The 20,837-nt window shown below is 31.0% G+C and overlaps 3 protein-coding genes across 4 annotated transcripts in view; 1 reads left to right on the top strand and 2 right to left on the bottom strand.

Annotated features, from left to right (window-relative positions):
* The first annotated feature begins 1,695 nt into the window (after positions 1 to 1,695).
* LOC148308042 (lymphokine-activated killer T-cell-originated protein kinase) lies at positions 1,696 to 7,153 on the top strand. The gene is made up of 6 exons (XM_088262401.1): positions 1,696 to 1,997; positions 2,485 to 2,786; positions 4,706 to 4,898; positions 5,781 to 5,987; positions 6,696 to 6,880; positions 6,917 to 7,153. The coding sequence occupies exons 1-5, from the start codon at positions 1,889 to 1,891 to the stop codon at positions 6,842 to 6,844; spliced, it is 960 nt and encodes a 319-aa protein (XP_088118527.1). The 5' UTR covers positions 1,696 to 1,888; the 3' UTR covers positions 6,845 to 6,880; positions 6,917 to 7,153.
* Positions 7,154 to 7,302: 149 nt separating this feature from the next.
* Positions 7,303 to 12,140, bottom strand: LOC148308043 (syntaxin-1A-like). 2 transcript variants are annotated; one of them, XM_088262403.1, is made up of 9 exons: positions 12,036 to 12,106; positions 11,357 to 11,429; positions 11,087 to 11,173; positions 10,888 to 10,981; positions 10,562 to 10,810; positions 10,403 to 10,476; positions 9,218 to 9,355; positions 9,022 to 9,132; positions 7,303 to 8,150 (listed from the first exon to the last, which is right to left on the bottom strand). In XM_088262403.1, exons 2-9 carry the CDS (start codon positions 11,390 to 11,392, stop codon positions 8,082 to 8,084), a joined length of 858 nt encoding a protein of 285 aa, XP_088118529.1. In that variant the 5' UTR covers positions 11,393 to 11,429; positions 12,036 to 12,106; the 3' UTR covers positions 7,303 to 8,081. The 2 variants fall into 2 exon arrangements, with proteins under 2 accessions (XP_088118529.1, XP_088118530.1); XM_088262404.1 differs by lacking the exon at positions 11,357 to 11,429 and having other exon boundaries at positions 11,466 to 12,140.
* Positions 12,141 to 15,393: 3,253 nt separating this feature from the next.
* The window catches only part of LOC148308044 (uncharacterized), a 28,972-nt gene continuing 23,528 nt past the window's right edge, over positions 15,394 to 20,837 (bottom strand). The window contains exons 3-8 of the mRNA XM_088262411.1: positions 20,354 to 20,452; positions 19,520 to 19,618; positions 18,984 to 19,082; positions 16,896 to 17,093; positions 16,499 to 16,594; positions 15,394 to 15,914 (exon numbers count right to left, since the gene is read on the bottom strand). Coding sequence (XP_088118537.1) covers positions 15,702 to 15,914; positions 16,499 to 16,594; positions 16,896 to 17,093; positions 18,984 to 19,082; positions 19,520 to 19,618; positions 20,354 to 20,452 — 804 coding nt within the window. The 3' untranslated portion in view covers positions 15,394 to 15,701. The remainder of the gene's footprint in view (positions 15,915 to 16,498; positions 16,595 to 16,895; positions 17,094 to 18,983; positions 19,083 to 19,519; positions 19,619 to 20,353; positions 20,453 to 20,837) is intronic.

Genomic DNA, 20,837 nt, shown 5'->3' on the forward strand with positions numbered 1-20,837 from the left:
AATATTAGTAAATAACCACTCACTGAATATATACACCGGTTATTTACTATTATAACTAATATTTTTGGAAAAATATAAAATAAAAATGACTAACCACAATGTTTTAAATATTAATAATATTGAGAATAATATAGTATTATGGTTAGCTAAGTTATAAATTTTGGTTATTATAAATGATATATCGTTATATGTAAGTGTTTCAAATCCACATATTTATTTATTAATAAATTGTAAAAAGCTTATTATTATATATGTATATATTAATATCAAACAAGTTATTTTTATTGTTTTTTTTTCAATAAAAAAATATATTATCAAAGTAAATCTCTAAAAACATAATTTTTTTATTATTTAGTTACTGTCGTTACTGATACAATCCAAACTAATTAACTGAGGTATATTTTATGAAATTATAATGAATATTCTGGTTTATTCAAGTGATTTTTAGAATAAATAAAAATTGACTTACCCATTTATGGTTTTCATTTTCATAGTTTAATAGGATGAAACAAATTCATCTCATGATTACTTGATTATGAATGGTTTTAAAGATAAATTGAACTAACAATAAATTTCTATTTACAAGTGCTTTTAAAGCTTTACATTAATGTAGCAATAAACAAATGGTAATCGCCTTCAACCAGAATGTCGAGTTTGGTATGTTGAGAAATCTACTCTATTTTGAAATTATTTACATATGAGTCTGTTTAGATTTCAAATACTATTTATTACATTGTGAAAGATGTAGCTTGTTTCAAAATAACTTTTCAATTTTTTTTCTCCTCAAATTATCAATTATTATTAATTTTTTTTTATCAGCAATTCCTCAATTTATTGACAAAATATTATAAAATAAATAATTAAAAGCATTTTTTTCACTAAACCCTAGATTACGGAACATTCATAAAATTTACGATGGCCAATATTCTTTATTATTTTTCTTTCGTCCATTTTCAGATAACGCATCAGACTGGGGCTTTCAGTATCCTCACATTTACAGCTATGCTAGACAGCGGTCAATATGAGACATTACGTCTTTGTCAACATGATAGGTATTTTGCATCTGTGTAATGAATTTTACGATAATCCCGTAAATACGTTAATTAGTTTTCGAGCAAGTTTATTGTTTCTGTCTCATGTACAAAGTGATTTTGCCGATTTTTAAGGAATGCATGAGCAAAGAAACGGCAAACCAGAATCTTTGAAAACTAAAGTGAAACTAATGCTGGTGTTGACACATTCGACCAAATGTTCTCGAACATGAGTTGCAACAGGAAAACAAGAAAATGGCCTTCACATCTGTTTTATGGGATAATGAATATGCCCAGCATTAACTCCTTGTGATTTATTCTACTGTATAACTTAAGAATATGCATTTTTTTTAAAATCAGCAGTACAAGTAGGTATATGTCAAAGATATATTCAGCATGAAAAATGTATTTCTTGGCACAGCATCTTGTAGTGAGGAGTAAATTATGTATACCCTGGACTGGTCCCTGAAGCCTAGGAGTGATCACTTTGCCTTCATGTAAGTAACGTTCAAGATAACACAGCGTCAATACGATGCAGAGCCCTATGCATCATTGAGTGCTGATAAGTTAGAAAAAGATATACTAAGTAAGTACCTACAAAAATAATAAATTACTTAAAAAATGGTAACACTTTCATCACTGTAGCAACACTAAACTTAATTGCATTTGTTGACGGTTTTTATTTTGAAATTTTGACGTTTGAAATTTGGATCAAAATATTCTGTCATTATAATTAGTAGTCTGCCGTCATTACGGATTCGTTTTTATGTGGTTTTCAAAATAGTGCGATATTTTATTTGATAACAGAATTTCCTTCGACTTGCATTCCCTTAAACAGAAATTAAAATCATAAAACCATGGCCGAATTTAAAACCCCGGTGAAGTCGGTTAGAAGTAAAAATATAACTGAAACGCCAATTACTATACCTCCTTCACCGTTTTTGAAACAGTTGGGTTATGGCACAGGTGAAAAATGTGGACAATTATATTTATATTTAAGTACTGTAATTTTATGTCATATCGACGGCCCCTACGTAAAGTTCTCTATCTGCAAATCTGCTACTTTACAGGAGAGAGCTTAGAAGATTCTTTGAACGTATTCTTTTTTATTGATTAACGGTTTATCTGAAATTTCTTAACTAGTATTATATATTCAAAAACACGATAAAATAATGTATTAAATCGTTTTAAAACTTTATGCTTTGTCAAAATAAAGTAGTTAGCGTTTTACGAGTTCAGTTCATTTCGAAAATTCCATGCAGATAGCGTCTTATACTCCTGAAAACTAGGCGTAATTTATTTTATATATATTTTTTGTTTGTTTATATTTGTAGATAACGGTCAGTTGATAGCGTACACCAAATATCTCAAAATTGACAAAAATGTAGTTAGAGCACTTTACGTAGGGCACATCGATATAATCATATTAATATTATAATTTTATTTTCAATAGGTGTGTCCGTTTACCAAATGGTACGTTCTCCAAAAGTGGGCAAAATATTTTCTCCTTGGGCTATCAAACGTATTTCACAGGAAAAGAAGAAAAATACCTTGTTTGGCAAAAGGTTGCGCGATGAAGCTAATATTCTGAAACAAATTAGTCATCCTAACGTTGTTGGATTCAGAGCGTTCACCAAGATGGGGGATGGACGCCAGTGCTTGGCAATGGAGGCGTGTGAGGGCTCGCTGGGAGATATGATAGAGACTCGAGCTGAAAACTGTGAGGGACCGTATCAGCCTGCTCAGGTTCTGAAGGCAAGTAGCAATATATCTGAGGTATCTCTATCAATATATTGAAAAAAAATATATATCCAACAAAATTATTATTTACAAAATTTCAAGTCACAAACATAGAAACCATTTAAAAAAAACGCAATTTTTCAATTACTAAAGGGTGACAAATGTTTGTGGTAAAGCGTGCTGACCATTACACTATTGAGGCGGATAAAATTACCCAACAATTAGACAACCATCACACACTGTTGAAATAGTTAATTAAGTATATATTAATTAAATTTAAAGTCCCAAACATAGAAACCATTTAAAAAAAAAACGCAATTTTCCAATTACTAAAGGGTGACAAATATTTGAATTTAAAAAAAGTTTATCTTTTAAAAGTTTATCTTAAATGATTTTTCAACTCCAAAATGTAATACTAAACAATTTTAACAAAACTTCATATACTTATTTGGGAATAAAATATTTCAATAAACTCCCTAAAGAAATTAAAAAAATAGAAGATAAAAAATTCTTAAGAAAAAAATTAATGCCCATTACATATAAATCTTGAAAAAAAATATATAAAAAAGACTATTATACCATTAATTATATAAAACATTTAACCTTGAGTGTAAGTCCCTCTCCAAGCACAAGAGCTGTCTCTTTTTTGGAGAGGCACAGTGAATCTAAATCTATAAGTTTGCCATACATATAAATGTTTAGAAATTGTATTATGTTGTACTTTAAAATGTAACTATATTAAATAAATAAAAATAAAATACGTATAGCTGAGGTATCTGTATATGAGAGAGTACGGGAATTATCCTTGGCTCTACCCGACCGAGTTTCTCCAGGGTATGCTTGGCTACAATAGTTTAGATCGGTGGATCTTAACCGGTGCTTAGTAGTGTGCGCTTACCTCAACAGCGGTCAAGATATCTTGGATTCTATATCATCATACTTAAAACAATTGAAAATATCATGGAAATTATGTGTGGCAATTTGTACAGACAGTGCTCTATCAATGGTAGGTTCATTGAAAAGATTTGTGACCCTTGATTTGTGAACCTTGGCTTAGCAATTTGGATGAAGAAATGAGAGTAGCTATATCAAATATTAGACCCAATATTTCTGAAATTTGTAAAAGCCGACAACCTCAGGTGTCATATTAAATAATTTTCGCTGCAAAAAGTTTCATTGGAGTATTTTTGTTTAAATGTAATTTTTATCTTGTCTGTAATAAAATTATCAGTTTTATTTTTAAAATAAGTTATAAGTTAGTTTTGGTGTACCCCGAATTTTCCTTAAGATAAATGATTAAGATAAATTACATTCTATTTTAAGTGCTCCCTGACTTCAAAAAGGTCCAGATCCACTGGTTTAGAGACTAAAATTAATGTGTATTTGATTACGCATTTTTTATGGATTGTTGCGCGGTATGATCGACAATCCTGAAATTATCCAAAGCATCGGTCTGCATGTTCCCAATGCCTAAGACAGTTTCAGCGTAGATTATTTCACATTCCTAAATACAATACCTTGCCGATGGTTATGGCTGTACTACCATACCTACTGCTATGCTGAACAATACCACACCGGAGTTTAATCTGATCCATTTGTCTGAGGGGGTATTCCGAAGCGGGATTCTTCTACATCTTTAACAAGAGTCTTTTTGCTTACTTTTTCATTTAGGTTTTTGATGTATACGATTTAAATTTTAGTTTGTAATGTATATATTAATTAGTGAATAAATTTATTTGAATTGACTTGATATAAATTGTACATCATTTAGTTCAAAATGATGATGTCAAAATGAGACTAATATGAGCTAGCACTGTTTTTAAATTCCCTAATCCGAACAACCCACTGCACGATTTACGTTCGGATTAGCGAGCTAGCACTGTAATTCCATTTCCTCAATTGTGTTTAACAACCTATTTTTTCATAAATTCCAGGTTGCATTAGATATAAGCAAAGCCTTGGATTATATTCACACCCAAGTTAAGTTGCTTCACGGAGACATAAAATCATTCAATATTTTGGTGAATGGTGATTTCATAATATGTAAACTGTGTGACTTTGGAGTAAGTCTACCGTTGGATGAGAATGGAAACCTAGATTACAAGAAAACTTCTGAAGGTTATGTCGGTTAGTATTTATTTAGTTACGAATAATGAAATACGTAATATGTATTTTAAATTAAACTACTGTCATCTTATTCTTACCTGGTAATTTATTTCTTTATCTTCACTATTATCTCCTTTTTTGAAATACAATATGCTTAGTCTATGAAATACCTTACCTTAAATTACTATTAAACAATGATATATTTTTATAATAAGAATGTAGTTTACCGTGATCATAAAAAGTTATGCATATATTCTGAAATAAGAGTGCTCTTTTGACTGTTTTTACTTAATTTAACGTATGTCACACATAACCAGAAGATGATAAATGAACCAGAAAATGTTTTAAAATATTGTGTATTTAATATAAAATAATATAAAATAATTGCAATATGAATCAAGAAAGTTAAAGTTGTTTATTTTGTATTTTAAACGCATTATTAACTTTGTTGGATAGTAGTAATATAACACTATCCTTATCATTCATCGTTCACCTTGTGTAATACCGGTTTCGGAATAACAATTCCGTCATCGAGTTAGCTATAGACTAAAGTGAAATTGCTATGGACGCTTATTAAATATGAAAAAATTTTAAAAGAGAGAAATGCAATATGTATGTTTGATTATGGGCAGAATGGTGAATATTACACAAGTGTATAAAGCGATCATGTAAGCCAACCAAATTCCAGGTCGTAAGCCCTAAGATGCTCAGACTTCCAATTTCTTTCGTATAAAACATGTTTCATCTCAAGTTAATACACCTATAATATTGTCAATCCACCTTAACTGTTCTTTAATTCTAGTATTAAATTTATGTGAGGTTTTTCTAATGTAGAAAGTTGGACAGTCAGAACCAGTTCCAGTTGTTTAGTTGTGAACTTATTCTGGAGTTTATTGATTTTAGGCACCGAATGCTGGTCAGCCCCAGAAGTGCTGGACGGCAATGGCGTCATTAGTAGCAAAGCTGACATCTTCAGCTTTGGATTGACTCTGTGGGAAATGCTTTCCCTTATGCCGCCACACGTAGGTGACTTACCGGAAGATCCGACTTTAGAGGACTCAGTTATTCTTGTAGAAGACAGCCTTATGAATGACCCTTCGGAATTTTACGGTGAGTTTGTTAAAGTATAGAAAAATAACTAGTCTTAACCAACAACTTAAGTGTTGGTTTGTGGTCCCGTGGTCAGTGGTTTGTGGTCGCGGTCTACCACAATTTGAAACCTATTTCTAATAATGAGCCGCTTAGGCTCACAGAAATGGTATGAAATTGAAATATTTGTGTAAATAATAAAAACACAAATATTTCTCGTTTATTTAAAAAAATAAAAAAAAACCTGTTGCCAACTTTGTCAAATTATTCATAGATTTGGCGTTGAATTTGTAGAACTCCATTTAATTTATGTATTAAATGTTAAATCAATCACTGATTTTTTGAGTCTACTAAATTGTATTTTATTGTTTAAAAAAACACATAAAAATCTATTTTGTGACAATTGTTTTGTCTAGTTATGGCATTTTCAAACGAATGTCATTCGTTTGAAAATGCCATAACTAGACAAAACACTCATCACAAAATTGATTTTTATGTGTTTTTTTAAACACATAAAATACAACTTAGTAGACTAAAAAAATCAGTGTTTATTCAACATTTAATACATAAAAAAAACTACAACTTAGTAGACTTAAAAAAATCAATGTTTGATTTAACATTTGATACATAAATGCATACACTGATTTCGTTAAAGTTTTTGACTAATAATTCTATTTGTATGTTTTTTTTACCTCAAATGGTGAATTCAAATATTTTCATGAATTTTAGGGACACGGCCAGCTATACCGGATATAAATCAAGGGGATTACAAGGATGTCTTAGCACTCTTCTACTGCATGACTGAAGAAGTTCCCCAATGTCGACCTACTGCAAACCACATCACCCTCTGTGCTGAGGATATGTTAACGAAATATTAAAAATTATATTATATAAATGCAATATAAGATCATGGTCATGTTTGACAATCGCAATTAAGCGCATTCCATCAACTTTTCTCGCATTACCAGCGTAAACCGGGCTGAAAATATGACTAAATCTTGCTTCTAAATATTACTTACTATACATATAATATTACCTTTATAACATATACTTTTATAAAATATAATCTAATAACAGAATTCATTTAAATATAATTTGATAAAAATATAAACATTATTTACAAAAATTTATGTTAAACCTTACTGTTTTTATTTACATAAATGGTGAATACATATTATACTTATAAACATGAGTTTTCTTTAAACAAAAATGTGCCAGAACACCGTTCAACCGCGTTACTAGGAAAAAAAGCCCTGTATATAAATATGTATACACTAATATTCAGTTTAGGTATCACTGGATTCGCCATACCTTTAGTGACAATCTTGAGACGGAAAAATACATTGTAAATTCGTAAAAAAAATAAACAGTTCCTATTTTCCTTGTGAGTTTGCACTAAAATAATTTTATTCTTTCAACTAGAAAACAAAAAATCTCAAAGCATTGATTTGTTGTAACCAAAAATACCTTTTTGAGTAAAAACTACCAAATCTTCATAATCAAGTGACATTTACAACATTTTGAGTGTGTCCAAATACTTGTTCACAAAATCTGGATTATCTCCAATTACAGGATTCCATATTTTTCTTCATCTTTGATGAGATGTCAAAAAATAATATCAAGTGACATATTTCAATGTGTACAATACAAATTTACATAATACACATTTACAATGCACATTTACACAACACTTACATAATTACAATTTCCACAATAATAATAAATAATAAAACCCTTATCCGCACCCCAATGGTGCATAGGGCACTGCGTCATATAAACGCAGTGTTATCTTGATCGTTTACACATGAAGGAAAGGTGATCAGCCCTCCGCTTCAGGTACCAGTCCAGGGTAATATTGAATAAATATGACAGTGAAAAAATCACTTATATTTATTTTACCCCCCTTGGGAATCGAACCCGGGACCTCCAGAACGGTAGCCGAGCGTGCTGACCATTACACTACGGAGGCGGACAATTTCCACAAGTTTTTCTTTTTTTTAAATTCGTTTTTGCAATGGTGAAATAACATACAGAGGCTCATTGAATTATGAATTATATTTTACTGTCAAGATCACAAAACATATACAATGTAGTTATCTATTTTTTATTGCTTTTCTATGTAAAAATTAATATAAGAATTATAAGTAATATTCCTAGAAGCACACAGGCGATGGTGATGGATTTCTGAAAGGAAAAAAATAAAGGTATGTGTATATTATTTTTATATATGTATATTTATAAATTCTTCTTTCACTCTTCAAACCCTTCTCCGCACCCCAATGGTGCACAGGGCACTGCATCATATAAACGCAGTGTTATCTTGATCGTTAACACATAAAGGAAAGGTGATCAACCCTCTGCTTTTGGTACCAGTCCAGGGTAATATTGAATCACAAAGAGTGTAAAATCACTTATATTTATTTGACCCCCCCTGGGAATCGAACCCGGGACCTCCAGAACGGTAGTCGAGCGCGCTGACCATTGCACTATGGAGGCAGACATTAATTTTTAAATTGGATTTATAAATTGGAGTAAGTAAAATAATTGAAAATAGCGTCATTCATTGTGTTACTACAATATGATGTATCTGATGATGGGTACTATACTCCAACAAAACACGATATATGGAATTCTTCTTCAAACCCTTATCCGCACCCGATGGTGCATAGGGCACTGCATCATATAAACGCAGTGTTATCTTGATCCTTGACACATGAAGAAAAGGTGATCTGTCCTCTGCTTCCAGTACCAGTCCAGGGTAATATTGAATAAATATTAGAGTGAAAAAATCACATATTTATCTGACCCCCCTGGGAATCGAACCTGGGACCTCCAGTACGGTAGCCGAGCGTGCTGACCATTACTCTACGGAGGCATATAGAATAGTCATGGCCAATTTAAACAAATGTTATTACATAATTTAAAAAATATTGATAAAAAATACGTTTAGATATTTATCATTTATTTGTAAATCAAAAATAATTTAATTTAAAGTATACAAAAAAAAATACTTTCAAGTAAATGCCACTTCAAAGAATAAATTTATTATACTCACTTTTTTTGCTTTTCTTTTATTTTCAATTCCTTTCTGTAGCTCTTGATTCCCACATTCAACACGATTCGATGCTTGATTTGCAAAATATTCTACAGTATTTATCAGATCTTGCTGCAAAGGGAGAATAATTGTATAAAGTTTTGTAAAATGTATCCTTTGATAAATATTAATTGTATTTGAAATATTTTCTACTAACTTGTTGACTGACAAGTGTTGCCATCTGTACGAACATGTCTTTTACTTCCTTTAATGCATTTTCTATTCTAATAAGTTCTCTGTGTCGACTTTCAACATCTTGCAGTGCTAACTGCGCTTCTCTAGTTTCAGCTTCAATCTAAAGCATTTTTTTTGTTAATTTTACAGCAGGGTAAAGTTATTGTTATTTTAAGCAGATTAGTTCTGTCGATTGACATCTATCTTAATAATATTTAGTACACTACAAAATAATTTTTCAAAGGTTTAATTTTTTTTCAGATAAAAAAAAATTATAATGGTATTGTCACAAGTTTGCCTTGTTAAGGTGGAGACTGACCGGAGCATTTCGTCGTAACGTAACCTGTTACGATGCGAGCATTCAGGCAGTCGGTACACCGAGCCGAGCGCTCCATCCATAGTTTCGGATTCTCGGTGATGCTCGCCGCGAGCGATGTTACAACGAAATGCTCCGGTCAGTCTCCACCTTTACAAGTTTTCGGCTTGTTACTATTTCCTGCAGTTTTATTTTAATTTTTTTTTTCTCGAATTTTCTCGTCAAAATCTGTAGTTAGTTAAACACATGATTTTTTTGAGAATAAGAGTCAAAAAGATTTGAATAAAGATTTAAGCATAGAAATCATATTTTTCTTTATTCACATAGTAACTCATACTCCAACTAAGTTATTAATACGAGTACATATATGGACTGAGATAGAGTATAAGTCCTTAATGGTTCATAAAGTTGCATACCCATTTAATGGTGGGCGCGAACCGTTACTCGCAAGTACAAGATTCAAGTACGTACTCTGTCTAGAGCGATCCTTTTTGTGACAGTTTGACAGTGAATGTGCAGCAAATGAATAACATCTCCATTGGAAAAGTAATACAGCGGAGCAGTTCACGTTCTCTCAAGGGGCCTTAGTCCATCACATTTAAATTCATATACACTTCCCATTTCATAAAAGACTGTATCTCTTTATTAGTTTACACAGAAGTAAAAAAGGAGTTATGATATTTGAAATTATTTAAAATAAATAAGAAATTATTTTGTTGTATAAATTCTGAATAAATAATCACACTTCACTTTTTATGTTACACACAACGCTTCAAAAGTTGCTCCCGTAATGGTGGCCGAATTGTCAGGTAGAGGAAATAATAACCCAAAAAATCTGTGTTGTACACTTACATTATCCACAAATATCGATATGTTGTTTGACTCCAGCAAACCTTGGCACTCCTCTTCTGTTATCGACTGATTTGCTAAAATTGAATTACTTTAAATTACTTTTTAATTACTTTAAGTATGCAGAAATGGAATTAATTTGGTTGGATATTATCTTCTTACTTAATTTAATTTGTTGGCGAAGCAGTGTCATTCTACTCTCTCTGTATTTGTTCAAGAAGTTTTGGTGATTAGAGAGGGCTTCCGAGTACAATTTGTTTGTCGTTATATATTGCAGTTTTATAACTCTGTAAATTAAATTTCCCTCCTCTTGGCTTTCAATTTTTTCATGAAATTCTTTCAACGCTCCACACACTTTAAGGCCTATAGCTGTACATGTTGTCATACTAGAGTCCATTTCATCCTGCATTTCTGAAATGTTACGAGTCCAAAAAACATTATTTTCCAGCCAAAACATTGTAATAATATTAATTCATAAATACTCTTACGTTTTGATGCTTGGAATGTTGGTTCACTATACAACCTCCTCATTGTTTTTGTTCTGTCGTTAATATCCTCTATCCATGCTCGTATTTTCTCGATCTATTATGATTAATATAATACTTTTTATTTATAAACTTTTAAAAGTAGTCGATTGTCATCCAATTAATTTAAAAAAATCATTTATAAAAATAGTATAATAGTTACCTCTTTGAGAATTTTTTGCATTTCGGTATTATTATCAACATGTATTTCAATTTGCGCCCCATCACTGGTTGTTGTATCACCCACGATCTAAAATGAAACCACTTAACAGATAAATACTTATAACTTATTAAACAACCATATAAAATTTCATTGATAACTTATAAATTGGAAGATTTCAAAGTTAGTTCCTCAAATATTGATTATATGTGTAAATATGTGTTCAAAATCATAAAACACAATACATTCTTAAAATGAATAACACTAAATTACATTTTTCAATTCAGGAAGACGATCCTTCACGTGCATTTTCAATATGATGCTTCCTTTTAGCGATGTTCTCTTCCTAGAATGGATAATTTCCTTATCTATTATTACCTACCAGATAAAGTTTTTCTGTTGACGAGGTGACTCTTTATTGGTATTTCTTATCTCATTCAAATAAGGGCAATACGTGAACTGAGTATGTACTCTCCTTATTTATTTATACAACTAATTTGTAATCATTTTGCTTTTTCTGATTGTGTATGTCCACTTTTAAAATACTTATTCAACAACCAACAATTCAAAACTATTGTGTTTCTGTCATGGCTAAGTGAAAACATACTATGGACAGATTTTTTTCAAGTTCCAATAAATGTCTACAACAACAACAAATATATCAAGGTTTTATTCTTTTGAATGTGCATTAAGTTTTTATTGTGTATATGAACTTAAGGTAATGATGAGCTGCCCAGTCATATCCAGATTGCTTTTTTGAAGAGTTTTGCTATCCTCTTTGGATGTTATTTTAAAATATTTATTTTACCAAAAATGAAAAAGAAGGGTTTTTGAATTTATATTTACAAAAAAGTGTCATTTCTATTACTGATAAGTACATACTAAGATTATGTTAATTTATAAAATATTAAATAAACTCAGGAGGTTTCATTGCACGGTTTGAATCTCTCACTCGGTATATGTTACTACATATAGACTTTAATTTCTTGTTCCATTCATTTTAATTTATTCATTGGTTTAACTAAATTCGTGTTAAATTCACTCTGTGGACACTGGCTGACTGGTTTTATTAAATAGTGCATTGACCTATATATGGCATCAACATTATTATTGATGTTTATGACTCGTATGAAGTTCTTTATAATTGATTGATAACCTTTATAATTACTCAGCGATGAGATCAATGTACATTATATACCTATTAACTTACTATTGCATGCAAAATGATAAAGTTTGCTTCTTATTACTTTGGAACAAAAGTCTACAATACCATATTACTAAATAAAAGCAAAATTTTGAGATAAATTTACAGAAATAATAAATACATACCAATATGTCCATCTGCATGGTGTAATGGTTACGGTCAGTGGCGTGCACAGATAATTAATTAGAGTAGGAAGTAAGGTAAGCTAGGTACTACTTACTAGGGTGACAGTAGAGGTAGGTTGTAAGGTAAGCTAGGTACTACTTACTAGGGTGACAGTAGAGGTAGTTTGTAAGGTAAGCTAGGTACTACATAAAAAGGTATTGCCTACACTGCCAGTACCTATACTGGTTTCGTTTTAATGTCACACGGGTAAGTTAGGATAGGCACTGCTTTTCTGCTTATATGGAATGCACGCCCCTGGTTACGGTGTTGGGCTACCTTAAAATGATCATAAGTAGCTTCAAGTAGTATTCTATAGTTATATGGTGTTGTTCAAAACATCGGTTAGTAATGCTAATTATGCCAAATGTAACTAAAAATGTTGTCTGCAATGCAATTTTCTCTGTCCCTATTCCAGGGCTAAGCTGTTGAATTTTTTAAATATAGTAAAACAGGAAATTTTACTGTCAAATTGGGCTGAAAATAGGATTAAGGTTTTTTAAATGAAACAAATAAAATCTTTTTTAACTTCTCTTTATTGACCTACATTATCATAGTTAAGAAAACAGACAATGGTTTTTTAATTTATTCTCTCACTTGTCGAAAATCGAGTGATGACCTTTAATTCACAACTTGTAACAACGGTTTACTGTAAAATTATTTTTGTTTTTTCATTTCCGTTTTAATGTTGATCATTTTTTATTGATTTTTATTAACATATCTAAAAAAAATAACTCAAAACTGTTTCGTTTTTGAAAATAACAAAATACTTTTCTTTAACTTAAATAATTGTTTGATGTAATGTCTCAATTTATGGAATTGCAAGGAAATTTATTACATATAAAATAAATTTTATTATGGGGATACCAAGACCAGATTTTAACAATAACTTTTATAATAAAGGTATGCAAATCTTTGAATGATAGTTTACACAGTTATTCTGGTAACAGGACGAGTGGTAAGTATTATAAAATACATTTGAGCAAATATATATTTTCGTATAATATTATTACTTGAACACTGTTACTAGGCACTATATCTTTTTTAGCATGTTTTACCAATTTACCAGTTTACTAAAAATAATACATATAAAATTGATGAGGATTCGATACGTATATAACAACGATTAATACTGATAAGGCCTTTCTTTTTGGAAGAAATTTGTAATTAAAATCTAGAGGTAGCATCTACATTATATTATGTCTATATTACATGTATACTGATTGTAATACCATTTGAGTTAGATTCATTTATATATTCAACAGTTCTCTGTTAAGGTTTGAGAGGTTTAGATTTTATTATTTACACAACATGTTATGAAAAATTTGCCTAAATAACATTTATTTATTTATAGAGATTTAAAAATAAAAATAAAAATGAACACATTGTACATTATTGACACAAAACACATAAATTACTTACTTAAAATATATTTTTAAATTCTGTCATAACTCCAAATATTTAATAATAAAAACTTAACATACATAAATATTAGTACATATACATACTGTGCAATACACATATCGCTCACTCCTTTCAAGAACGTCATAAATAAAAAATCGTCAATTTTCAGTTGTGCATGTTTTCGGAATGCCCAGAAAATGTACTATATCCCAGCAAAAGAGGCATATTTTTAACTTAATATTTACCCGCCACAGGGCAAAAAAGTGTTGTTTTTGCATTTTGAAGAAAAGGTTTTGTATAATAATTTATTTAAACATACTAAATATTTTTCAAATGGAGAAAAAAACCTTCAGGTTTTACCTAAAAAGATGTGTTGCACATTAAAAAGTTCAATAAGTGGCTTCATATTTATTTTTAATACATTATATTATATTTTTAAACTTTAAAAACGTTCTCCTGAAAAATCAAGTTTTTTGATTTTTGACATTCTTGAAAGGAGTGAGTGATATGTGAACCATCCAAAAAGTTACCTAAAAAATTATACAGTAACTTCCCCTATAACATTGAGATAGGTTTAGCATTATCAAAGGGAACATAATAGGGGGTTAATGTTCTAAATTGTATTATTACATTTTAACCAACCAATATGACTGAAATAAGTCATTATTAAATTAAAATACAATATAAAAACATTTTCCTCCTTTGACGCTCCCTCTGATAACGCCGTAGATATGTCAACGTTATAGAGGGTTTACTGTTTATTGAGATGGGTAATTAAATAAAGAGCATTTTTCAACATGTGTTCCATTCATAGTATTTTGTTTACAAATAATAATTTTTGAATGCCTCACATACCTACCTAATGTACTATAGTGTGTGCACAATCAGTATTAGCTTTATATTTGTCAAATAATATAAAATTTATCTAAACTATTAGGGCCGGAGAACCTGTGGCGTTAAGGCCGCATGCCTTCCCTTGGATTCGGCCATTTAACTTGTGGCAAAAAATTCAGTTTCCGTATGTTTGTGTCTGCAAAACTTAAAGCACGTATTCATAGTACATAGATGGAATGTATAATACACATATAAATATTTTTTTTTACAATATATATGTATTAAATTTCATTTGTAAATGTGTAACATCTCTTAAAAGATTTTTTAAAATTGCATTTTAAGTAATTTACATTGTAAATTAAAAATATATGGTTTATGGGATGGTGTCAAGGTTTTATTAACTGCGGCCTTATGCTGAATCAGATTAATGAATGTGGGATTTAGAAATGGAAAGGTTCTCCATCCCTGTACTAGATAGATCATAACTTCACATCCATTACAAAGTTTTTTTTAATAATTCTATTAATATACAAAATATAAATACATAAAAAAAACAATAATAAACACTACAATAACTACACAACAGGCTATGTACCCATGTAAATTATTGTATTTCTTAACAACCTCCATGATTTTTTTCATAATCAATGATAAAATGTACATCAACACTTAGTTTTAAAATGATTAATTAATTAATTATATTTAATGATGAATAAATAATAGACGAAGTATGTAATATATAAGCTATAATGTCTCGAGATTACAGGTTTAAAATAGGCGAAATAGATTCTAATCTAAAGTATCTACATCCATATGCAACAGGTTAACGAGTCAAATACATTTTGCCATCTTGTATAGTACCATTCCCAAAATAGTTGTTTGCATATATGTATGTATATATAACTTAGCACCTTGAAATCACACCTCGAAAATATGTATTTAAATAGCCACTTCTGTATTCCTATAGCTGGACTGAAACATTTTGTACATGACAAAAGACTTGCAAAACCTTTGTCATGTATGTTGGCCGTTGATGGAATTCATTTGAACGATGTCCATGGAGTGGAGGTAGGAAGCGACTTGTTTCTTGCGATTGGATTCAGCGAGATGGTACGCCGTTAGTCCGGAGTGGTTCTTCAGTGTGTTATCGCTGCCTGCTCCGATCAGTAACTTGACACACCCCAAGTGACCAAATAATGCTGCGCCGTGGAGTGCACTTTCACCATTCTGAAATACAATTAATTATATGCAGGGCTTTTTTTTCAAACAAAAATGCTCTTGGAACTCACTTCATGTTAAGCTTTTCATTAAAGAAAATTTTATTCAAATATTTTTTAAATATTCATCACAATACCATGTTTTATCATTTTGATTTAGAAAATAAAAAAAGTTATTTGTGGAAAAAGGTGTTCCACCGCGATACATGGAAAAAAAGCCCATGTTACATGTGTAGAGTTGTCTTGCATATATTTAATTAATTATATACAAGATAAATCTATTGAAGAATTGCTTGACGATGATCCAAGTGGATATCTCCAAGAGAGTGGACTCATCACATTCACGGATGGAATGGTTGAGGGTAGCAACCATAGAGGCCGCCCAAGAGATTGCTACATGAAACAGGTGATTGGAGACATGTGCTGTGGCATCTACAGTGAAGAGGCTGGCTGGGAATAAGAAAGAGTGGAGAGATGGAGTGAAAGACATCACATCTGATGCAGACCGATCCGTAGGATTGTGATAAGAAAAAACATACAAATTAGCAAATATGTAATAGGAACAAAACAAGTAATATATAGACAATTTCTTACAGGTAATATTCCTAAGTTGGGGTTGTATCGCAATAGTTCTGCAACAACGGCTGAGTGTCCTTTATGTGCTGCTTTAAACAGGGGTGTAGCTCCATCCTTAAACAAAAATCATTGAATTTTATAATACTGAGTGATGTGGAATACAGTGAATTTAATTTTCACTTTAGTAGTAAAAAATACATTTAAAAAAATCAACCATTTAAATTTTCGAGTTCACAAATATCCTAACCCTGAAAAAAAAATATTAATATGGATTTTTAGGCCAAATGGAATTAACCTTATGGAATTCTTGAAAAATATGTAAATACAAATAATTTTGATAAATATGTGACATGAAATTATTTTTTTATGATTGCCCTTGACACTTGAACTGCTGAGTAAGTAAGCTTATACTTACATTTCGAACTTGATCAATTTTAGCACCGTGACGACACAAGACCTTGACTATGTGATCGAATCCCATCTGTGAAGCAATCCAGAGTGGAGATGCTCCATCAGTTCTAGGAGAATCACATGATGCCCCGGACCTCAGCAAGAACTCAACTATCTCTTCATGTCCATTCTGGGAAGCGATGAATATAGGCGTCGCTTTATCCTGAAAACAACATGTACATTGGAAAATATAATACAGAAATTACTAATACTAGTTTTTAGTGCTTATGATGGGAGCTGTGAATATGAAATAAAGAGATTTAAAGGGACGGCAAGGTGCAACGTTGAAGCTTGACAAGATATGGAAAGAACAAAGATTATACAAAACAAAAAAATTATATTTATATAAGACTTTGTGATACATTTTTGTATAGAGATTCAACTCCACATATTTCAACATGGACAAGGCAAAGAGAGAAAGAAAATTGAAGTCTTGAAGATGTGATGATGGAGGTTTATGTCATTGCTTTAATCTCAGATAAATTTGTAAAAATTAACACTTATCATATGTTTCTTTGTACAGTGGTACCTCGACATACGAGTTTAATTCGTTCCGCAACCTTGCTCGTATCTTGAATTACTCATATCTCAAAGCAAATTTCCCCATACAAAACAATTGAACTACCATTAATCCGTTCCAACCTCCAAAATGTCACCCCCAGTTATTTTTGTTACGAGGTTTTGAATAATAAAAACGTATTTATAAATATCAAATATTTATTGCACAAAAACAAAAAAGAGAATGTAAAGAAACAAATTAGATATCCTCACTGGTCTTTGCCTTTTTCGCTACATTTTTCTCGCTTTCACCTGTAGGCCGTTTAGAAAAAAACATGTCCAAGGAGGTTTGTTTCTTCCTCCCTCTCAGAACGTTCCGGAAATGAGTTAGGCAAGTGTCATTAAAAAGGTCAGATGCACGACCTGTTGCAACTTTTTCTGGGTGTTTTTTTTCCACGAACTGTGAAACTCTCTCTCACATTCCCAAGATCTCCTTTCACTTGTAGAAATAACCTCCTCCTCTGACTCCTCAAAACCAATTTCTTGCATAACCTCAGTATGCTGCTGTGACTGTAACTCTTGTATCTCCTCAGTCGTCAGTTCCTGGGTGTGCTCCTCGATGAGCTCGTTCACGTTTCTCTCTTCCACCTCTAGACCCATGGATTTCCCCACACACAGCGGAAGCACGCTGCTAACTGATCGTGATGGCGCGACTGCGTGTTACTACCGAACCGAACTCGTATCTCGAATTTCGCTCGTAACTAAAAGCAAAAAATCACTTGCTCCTCGGCTCGTATCTCGAAAAACTCGTATGTTGGGGCACTCGTATGTCGAGGTACCACTGTACTTGCTAAATATTGCATGTCTTTAAATAAGAAAGAAAAGGAGAAATTAAGAAAATAAAACACTGTACTGGTTTATGAGATCCTCTTAAATCTAAATCCAGTATACAATCTGTAACGCCGAATAATACGGTATTACAGACAGTTTTGGTTTTGTAAATTGCCCAGTAGAGTCTCCATCACTGACAAATTTTTATATACCTTTGTGATATCGCTCACTCCTTTCAAGAACGTCATTTATCAAAAATCATCAATTTTCAGTTGTGCATGTTTTCGGAATGCCCAGAAAATGTACTATATCCCAGCAAAAGAGGCATATTTTTAACATAAGAAAGTGTTATTTTTGCATTTTGAAGAAAAGGTATTGTTTAATTATTTTTAAATAAACTAAATATTTTTCAAATGGAGAAAAAACCTTCAGGTTTTACCTAAAAAGATCTGTTGCACAGTAAAAAGTTCAATAAGTGGCTTGATATTTATTTTCAATACATTTCATTATATTTTTAAACTTTAAAAACGATTTCCTGAAAAATCAAGTTTTTTTATTTAAGACGTTGTTGAAAGGACTGAGCGATATATATATGAGTAAAGGTGAGCAATGTTTTTTGAAATTTGTAATTTAAAAAAAAAAAAAAAACATAATGACTAAATGCCTAATAATAGTTTAATATTATATATTTTGTTGTTGATATTATACATATTTCAAATGTTACCTTCATACATGCGTTAACCTTTGCTCCTCTTTTGACTAATTCCAGAACTATTTCATAATGGCCACACTGGCAAGCCACAAACAAAGGTGTTCCACCATCCTGAAAAAATATAATTTTAAAGATTAAAAACAAAAAGAGACAACACATTGAAAAAAAAGTTGGGCAATTTAATTTTGGAGGTAAGGCAGGAGTACATAGTGAAGTATGATATTTAGAAGCGAGTTACAATAACATCAGGAAGGGAGCTCATCCAGTTGACTACGCACAGTAGATCATACACATTGGATTGATGTAAGGATATCATTTTAGTGTGATCAGATTTCAATCGCTAGACCTGGATATATGTAGTATCAAATACGCTATTGAAATACGCAAGTTCTCATGTTTAATACAACTACAAAATATGATAGAAGCTTTTTCACATTAGTTTTTTTCTAAATTCCAAAATAAGATGTCATATCAATATTTGTGTGTTTTAATTATTGTTTACAATGAGTTTTCTCACACATGTTTTATGATAAAATGGAAATACTTACAATACTGGGAGAGTCAATGAGAGCACCATTGTCTAGAAGAATTCTGGTTATATCCAAAAATCCTCCTTGAGCAGAAAAAAACAGGGCAGTAGTTCCTGTCTATACAAAAGAAAATATAAATTAATTGTAAAATTGTAAATTGTAATATTTATATATCTAGTTATTACCACTTTATTAAGTGTAATGTAAAACAAGCAATAATATAATGAGAAAAAATATCTAATGTGAACGTTTAATTTTACTTAGTATTTTTTCCTTGGTTTTTACCAATTTGTAGGAAGATATTTTTGCATGCGTATTTTTATATAGGCATATAAATATAAAAAATATATGACCAAAAAAATTAATGAGACATTTAAAACATTTAAAAAAAACTGGATACTGTAAGGGATTAAAAAATAATCATATTAAATGGATAGTAGAGATTTTACACAATTTATGGATAAATTCAAATGAAACTTATTAATTTTTCTTTGACCCCTAACTACACACAGATAGTGAAAAAGGTACCACTGCCTTGGATTGACGTGATATTAACTTGATCGTTAACTATTAACTATTGAAGGGAAGATGATCAGTCTGACGCTAAAGATTTTTGGATTTAGGGGTGGAATATATTTGATAGGATATAAATTATGAAAGCGAAGGTATACAGTGCGAAGGACGTTACTGCTATATGGAAAAGGAAACAGAAGAGGATAAATGGTAGATAAAGAGAACACAGTAATGGTTAGGAGACTTGGGATTGTATACTAGCGTGTGTAATTTGCAAATTACTAATTTGTACGAGTCCCATAAACATTGATTGTTATTTATTTTGAAATAAAGACTTACAATGCGCCTGGCATTTGGGTCTGCTCCCTGTTCCAGCAATTCCAAAACACACTCTGTCTGTCCTGTAGCGGCTGAGAGAATCAGGGGTGTAGTGCCATCCTGAAAATATATAAATAATGATATACCCTCTTGCAAATTAACGCAGACAAGAATTGTTGTTCTTGTGAAGAAATATGCGTTTTTATAAGTATCCACTTGTTCCAGCAACTAGCTGAGATGGCTCTTTCTATATCGCTCACTCCTTTCAAGAACGTCATAAATCAAAAAACTTGATTTTTCAGAAGAACGTTTTTAAAGTTTAAAAATATAACACAATGTATTGTGTTATATTATAGTAGAAAAAGATGCTAGTAGAATTTAATATTTTTTTCTTCAGAGCAAAACAAAATGTCAAAAACTGAAATATTTACAACATTTTGAGTGTGTCCAAATACTTGCTCACATATTGCTTACTCCTTTCAAGAACGTCATAAATCAAAAAAAC

Source organism: Brachycentrus maculatus, unplaced genomic scaffold (genome assembly GCF_059751285.1).
Source record: "Brachycentrus maculatus isolate JH-2025_06_01 unplaced genomic scaffold, ASM5975128v1 h1tg000179l, whole genome shotgun sequence".
Classification (NCBI taxonomy): domain Eukaryota; kingdom Metazoa; phylum Arthropoda; class Insecta; order Trichoptera; family Brachycentridae; genus Brachycentrus; species Brachycentrus maculatus.

What these genes read in the sequence shown, in the direction of transcription:
- LOC148308043 (XM_088262403.1), bottom strand. Translation starts at nt 11,392, where the DNA reads ATGCACGTGAAGGATCGTCTTCCTGAATTGAAAAAT. An exon ending in AACATTCCAAGCATCAAAAC is followed by an intron (nt 10,811 to 10,887) that starts GTAAGAGTATTT and finishes GTAACATTTCAG; the next exon opens with AAATGCAGGATGAAATGGAC. An exon ending in TCGCCAACAAATTAAATTAA is followed by an intron (nt 10,477 to 10,561) that starts GTAAGAAGATAA and finishes ATTCAATTTTAG; the next exon opens with CAAATCAGTCGATAACAGAA.
- LOC148308042 (XM_088262401.1), top strand. Translation starts at nt 1,889, where the DNA reads ATGGCCGAATTTAAAACCCCGGTGAAGTCGGTTAGAAGTAAAAATATA. An exon ending in ACAGTTGGGTTATGGCACAG is followed by an intron (nt 1,998 to 2,484) that starts GTGAAAAATGTG and finishes TATTTTCAATAG; the next exon opens with GTGTGTCCGTTTACCAAATG. An exon ending in TGACCCTTCGGAATTTTACG is followed by an intron (nt 5,988 to 6,695) that starts GTGAGTTTGTTA and finishes CATGAATTTTAG; the next exon opens with GGACACGGCCAGCTATACCG.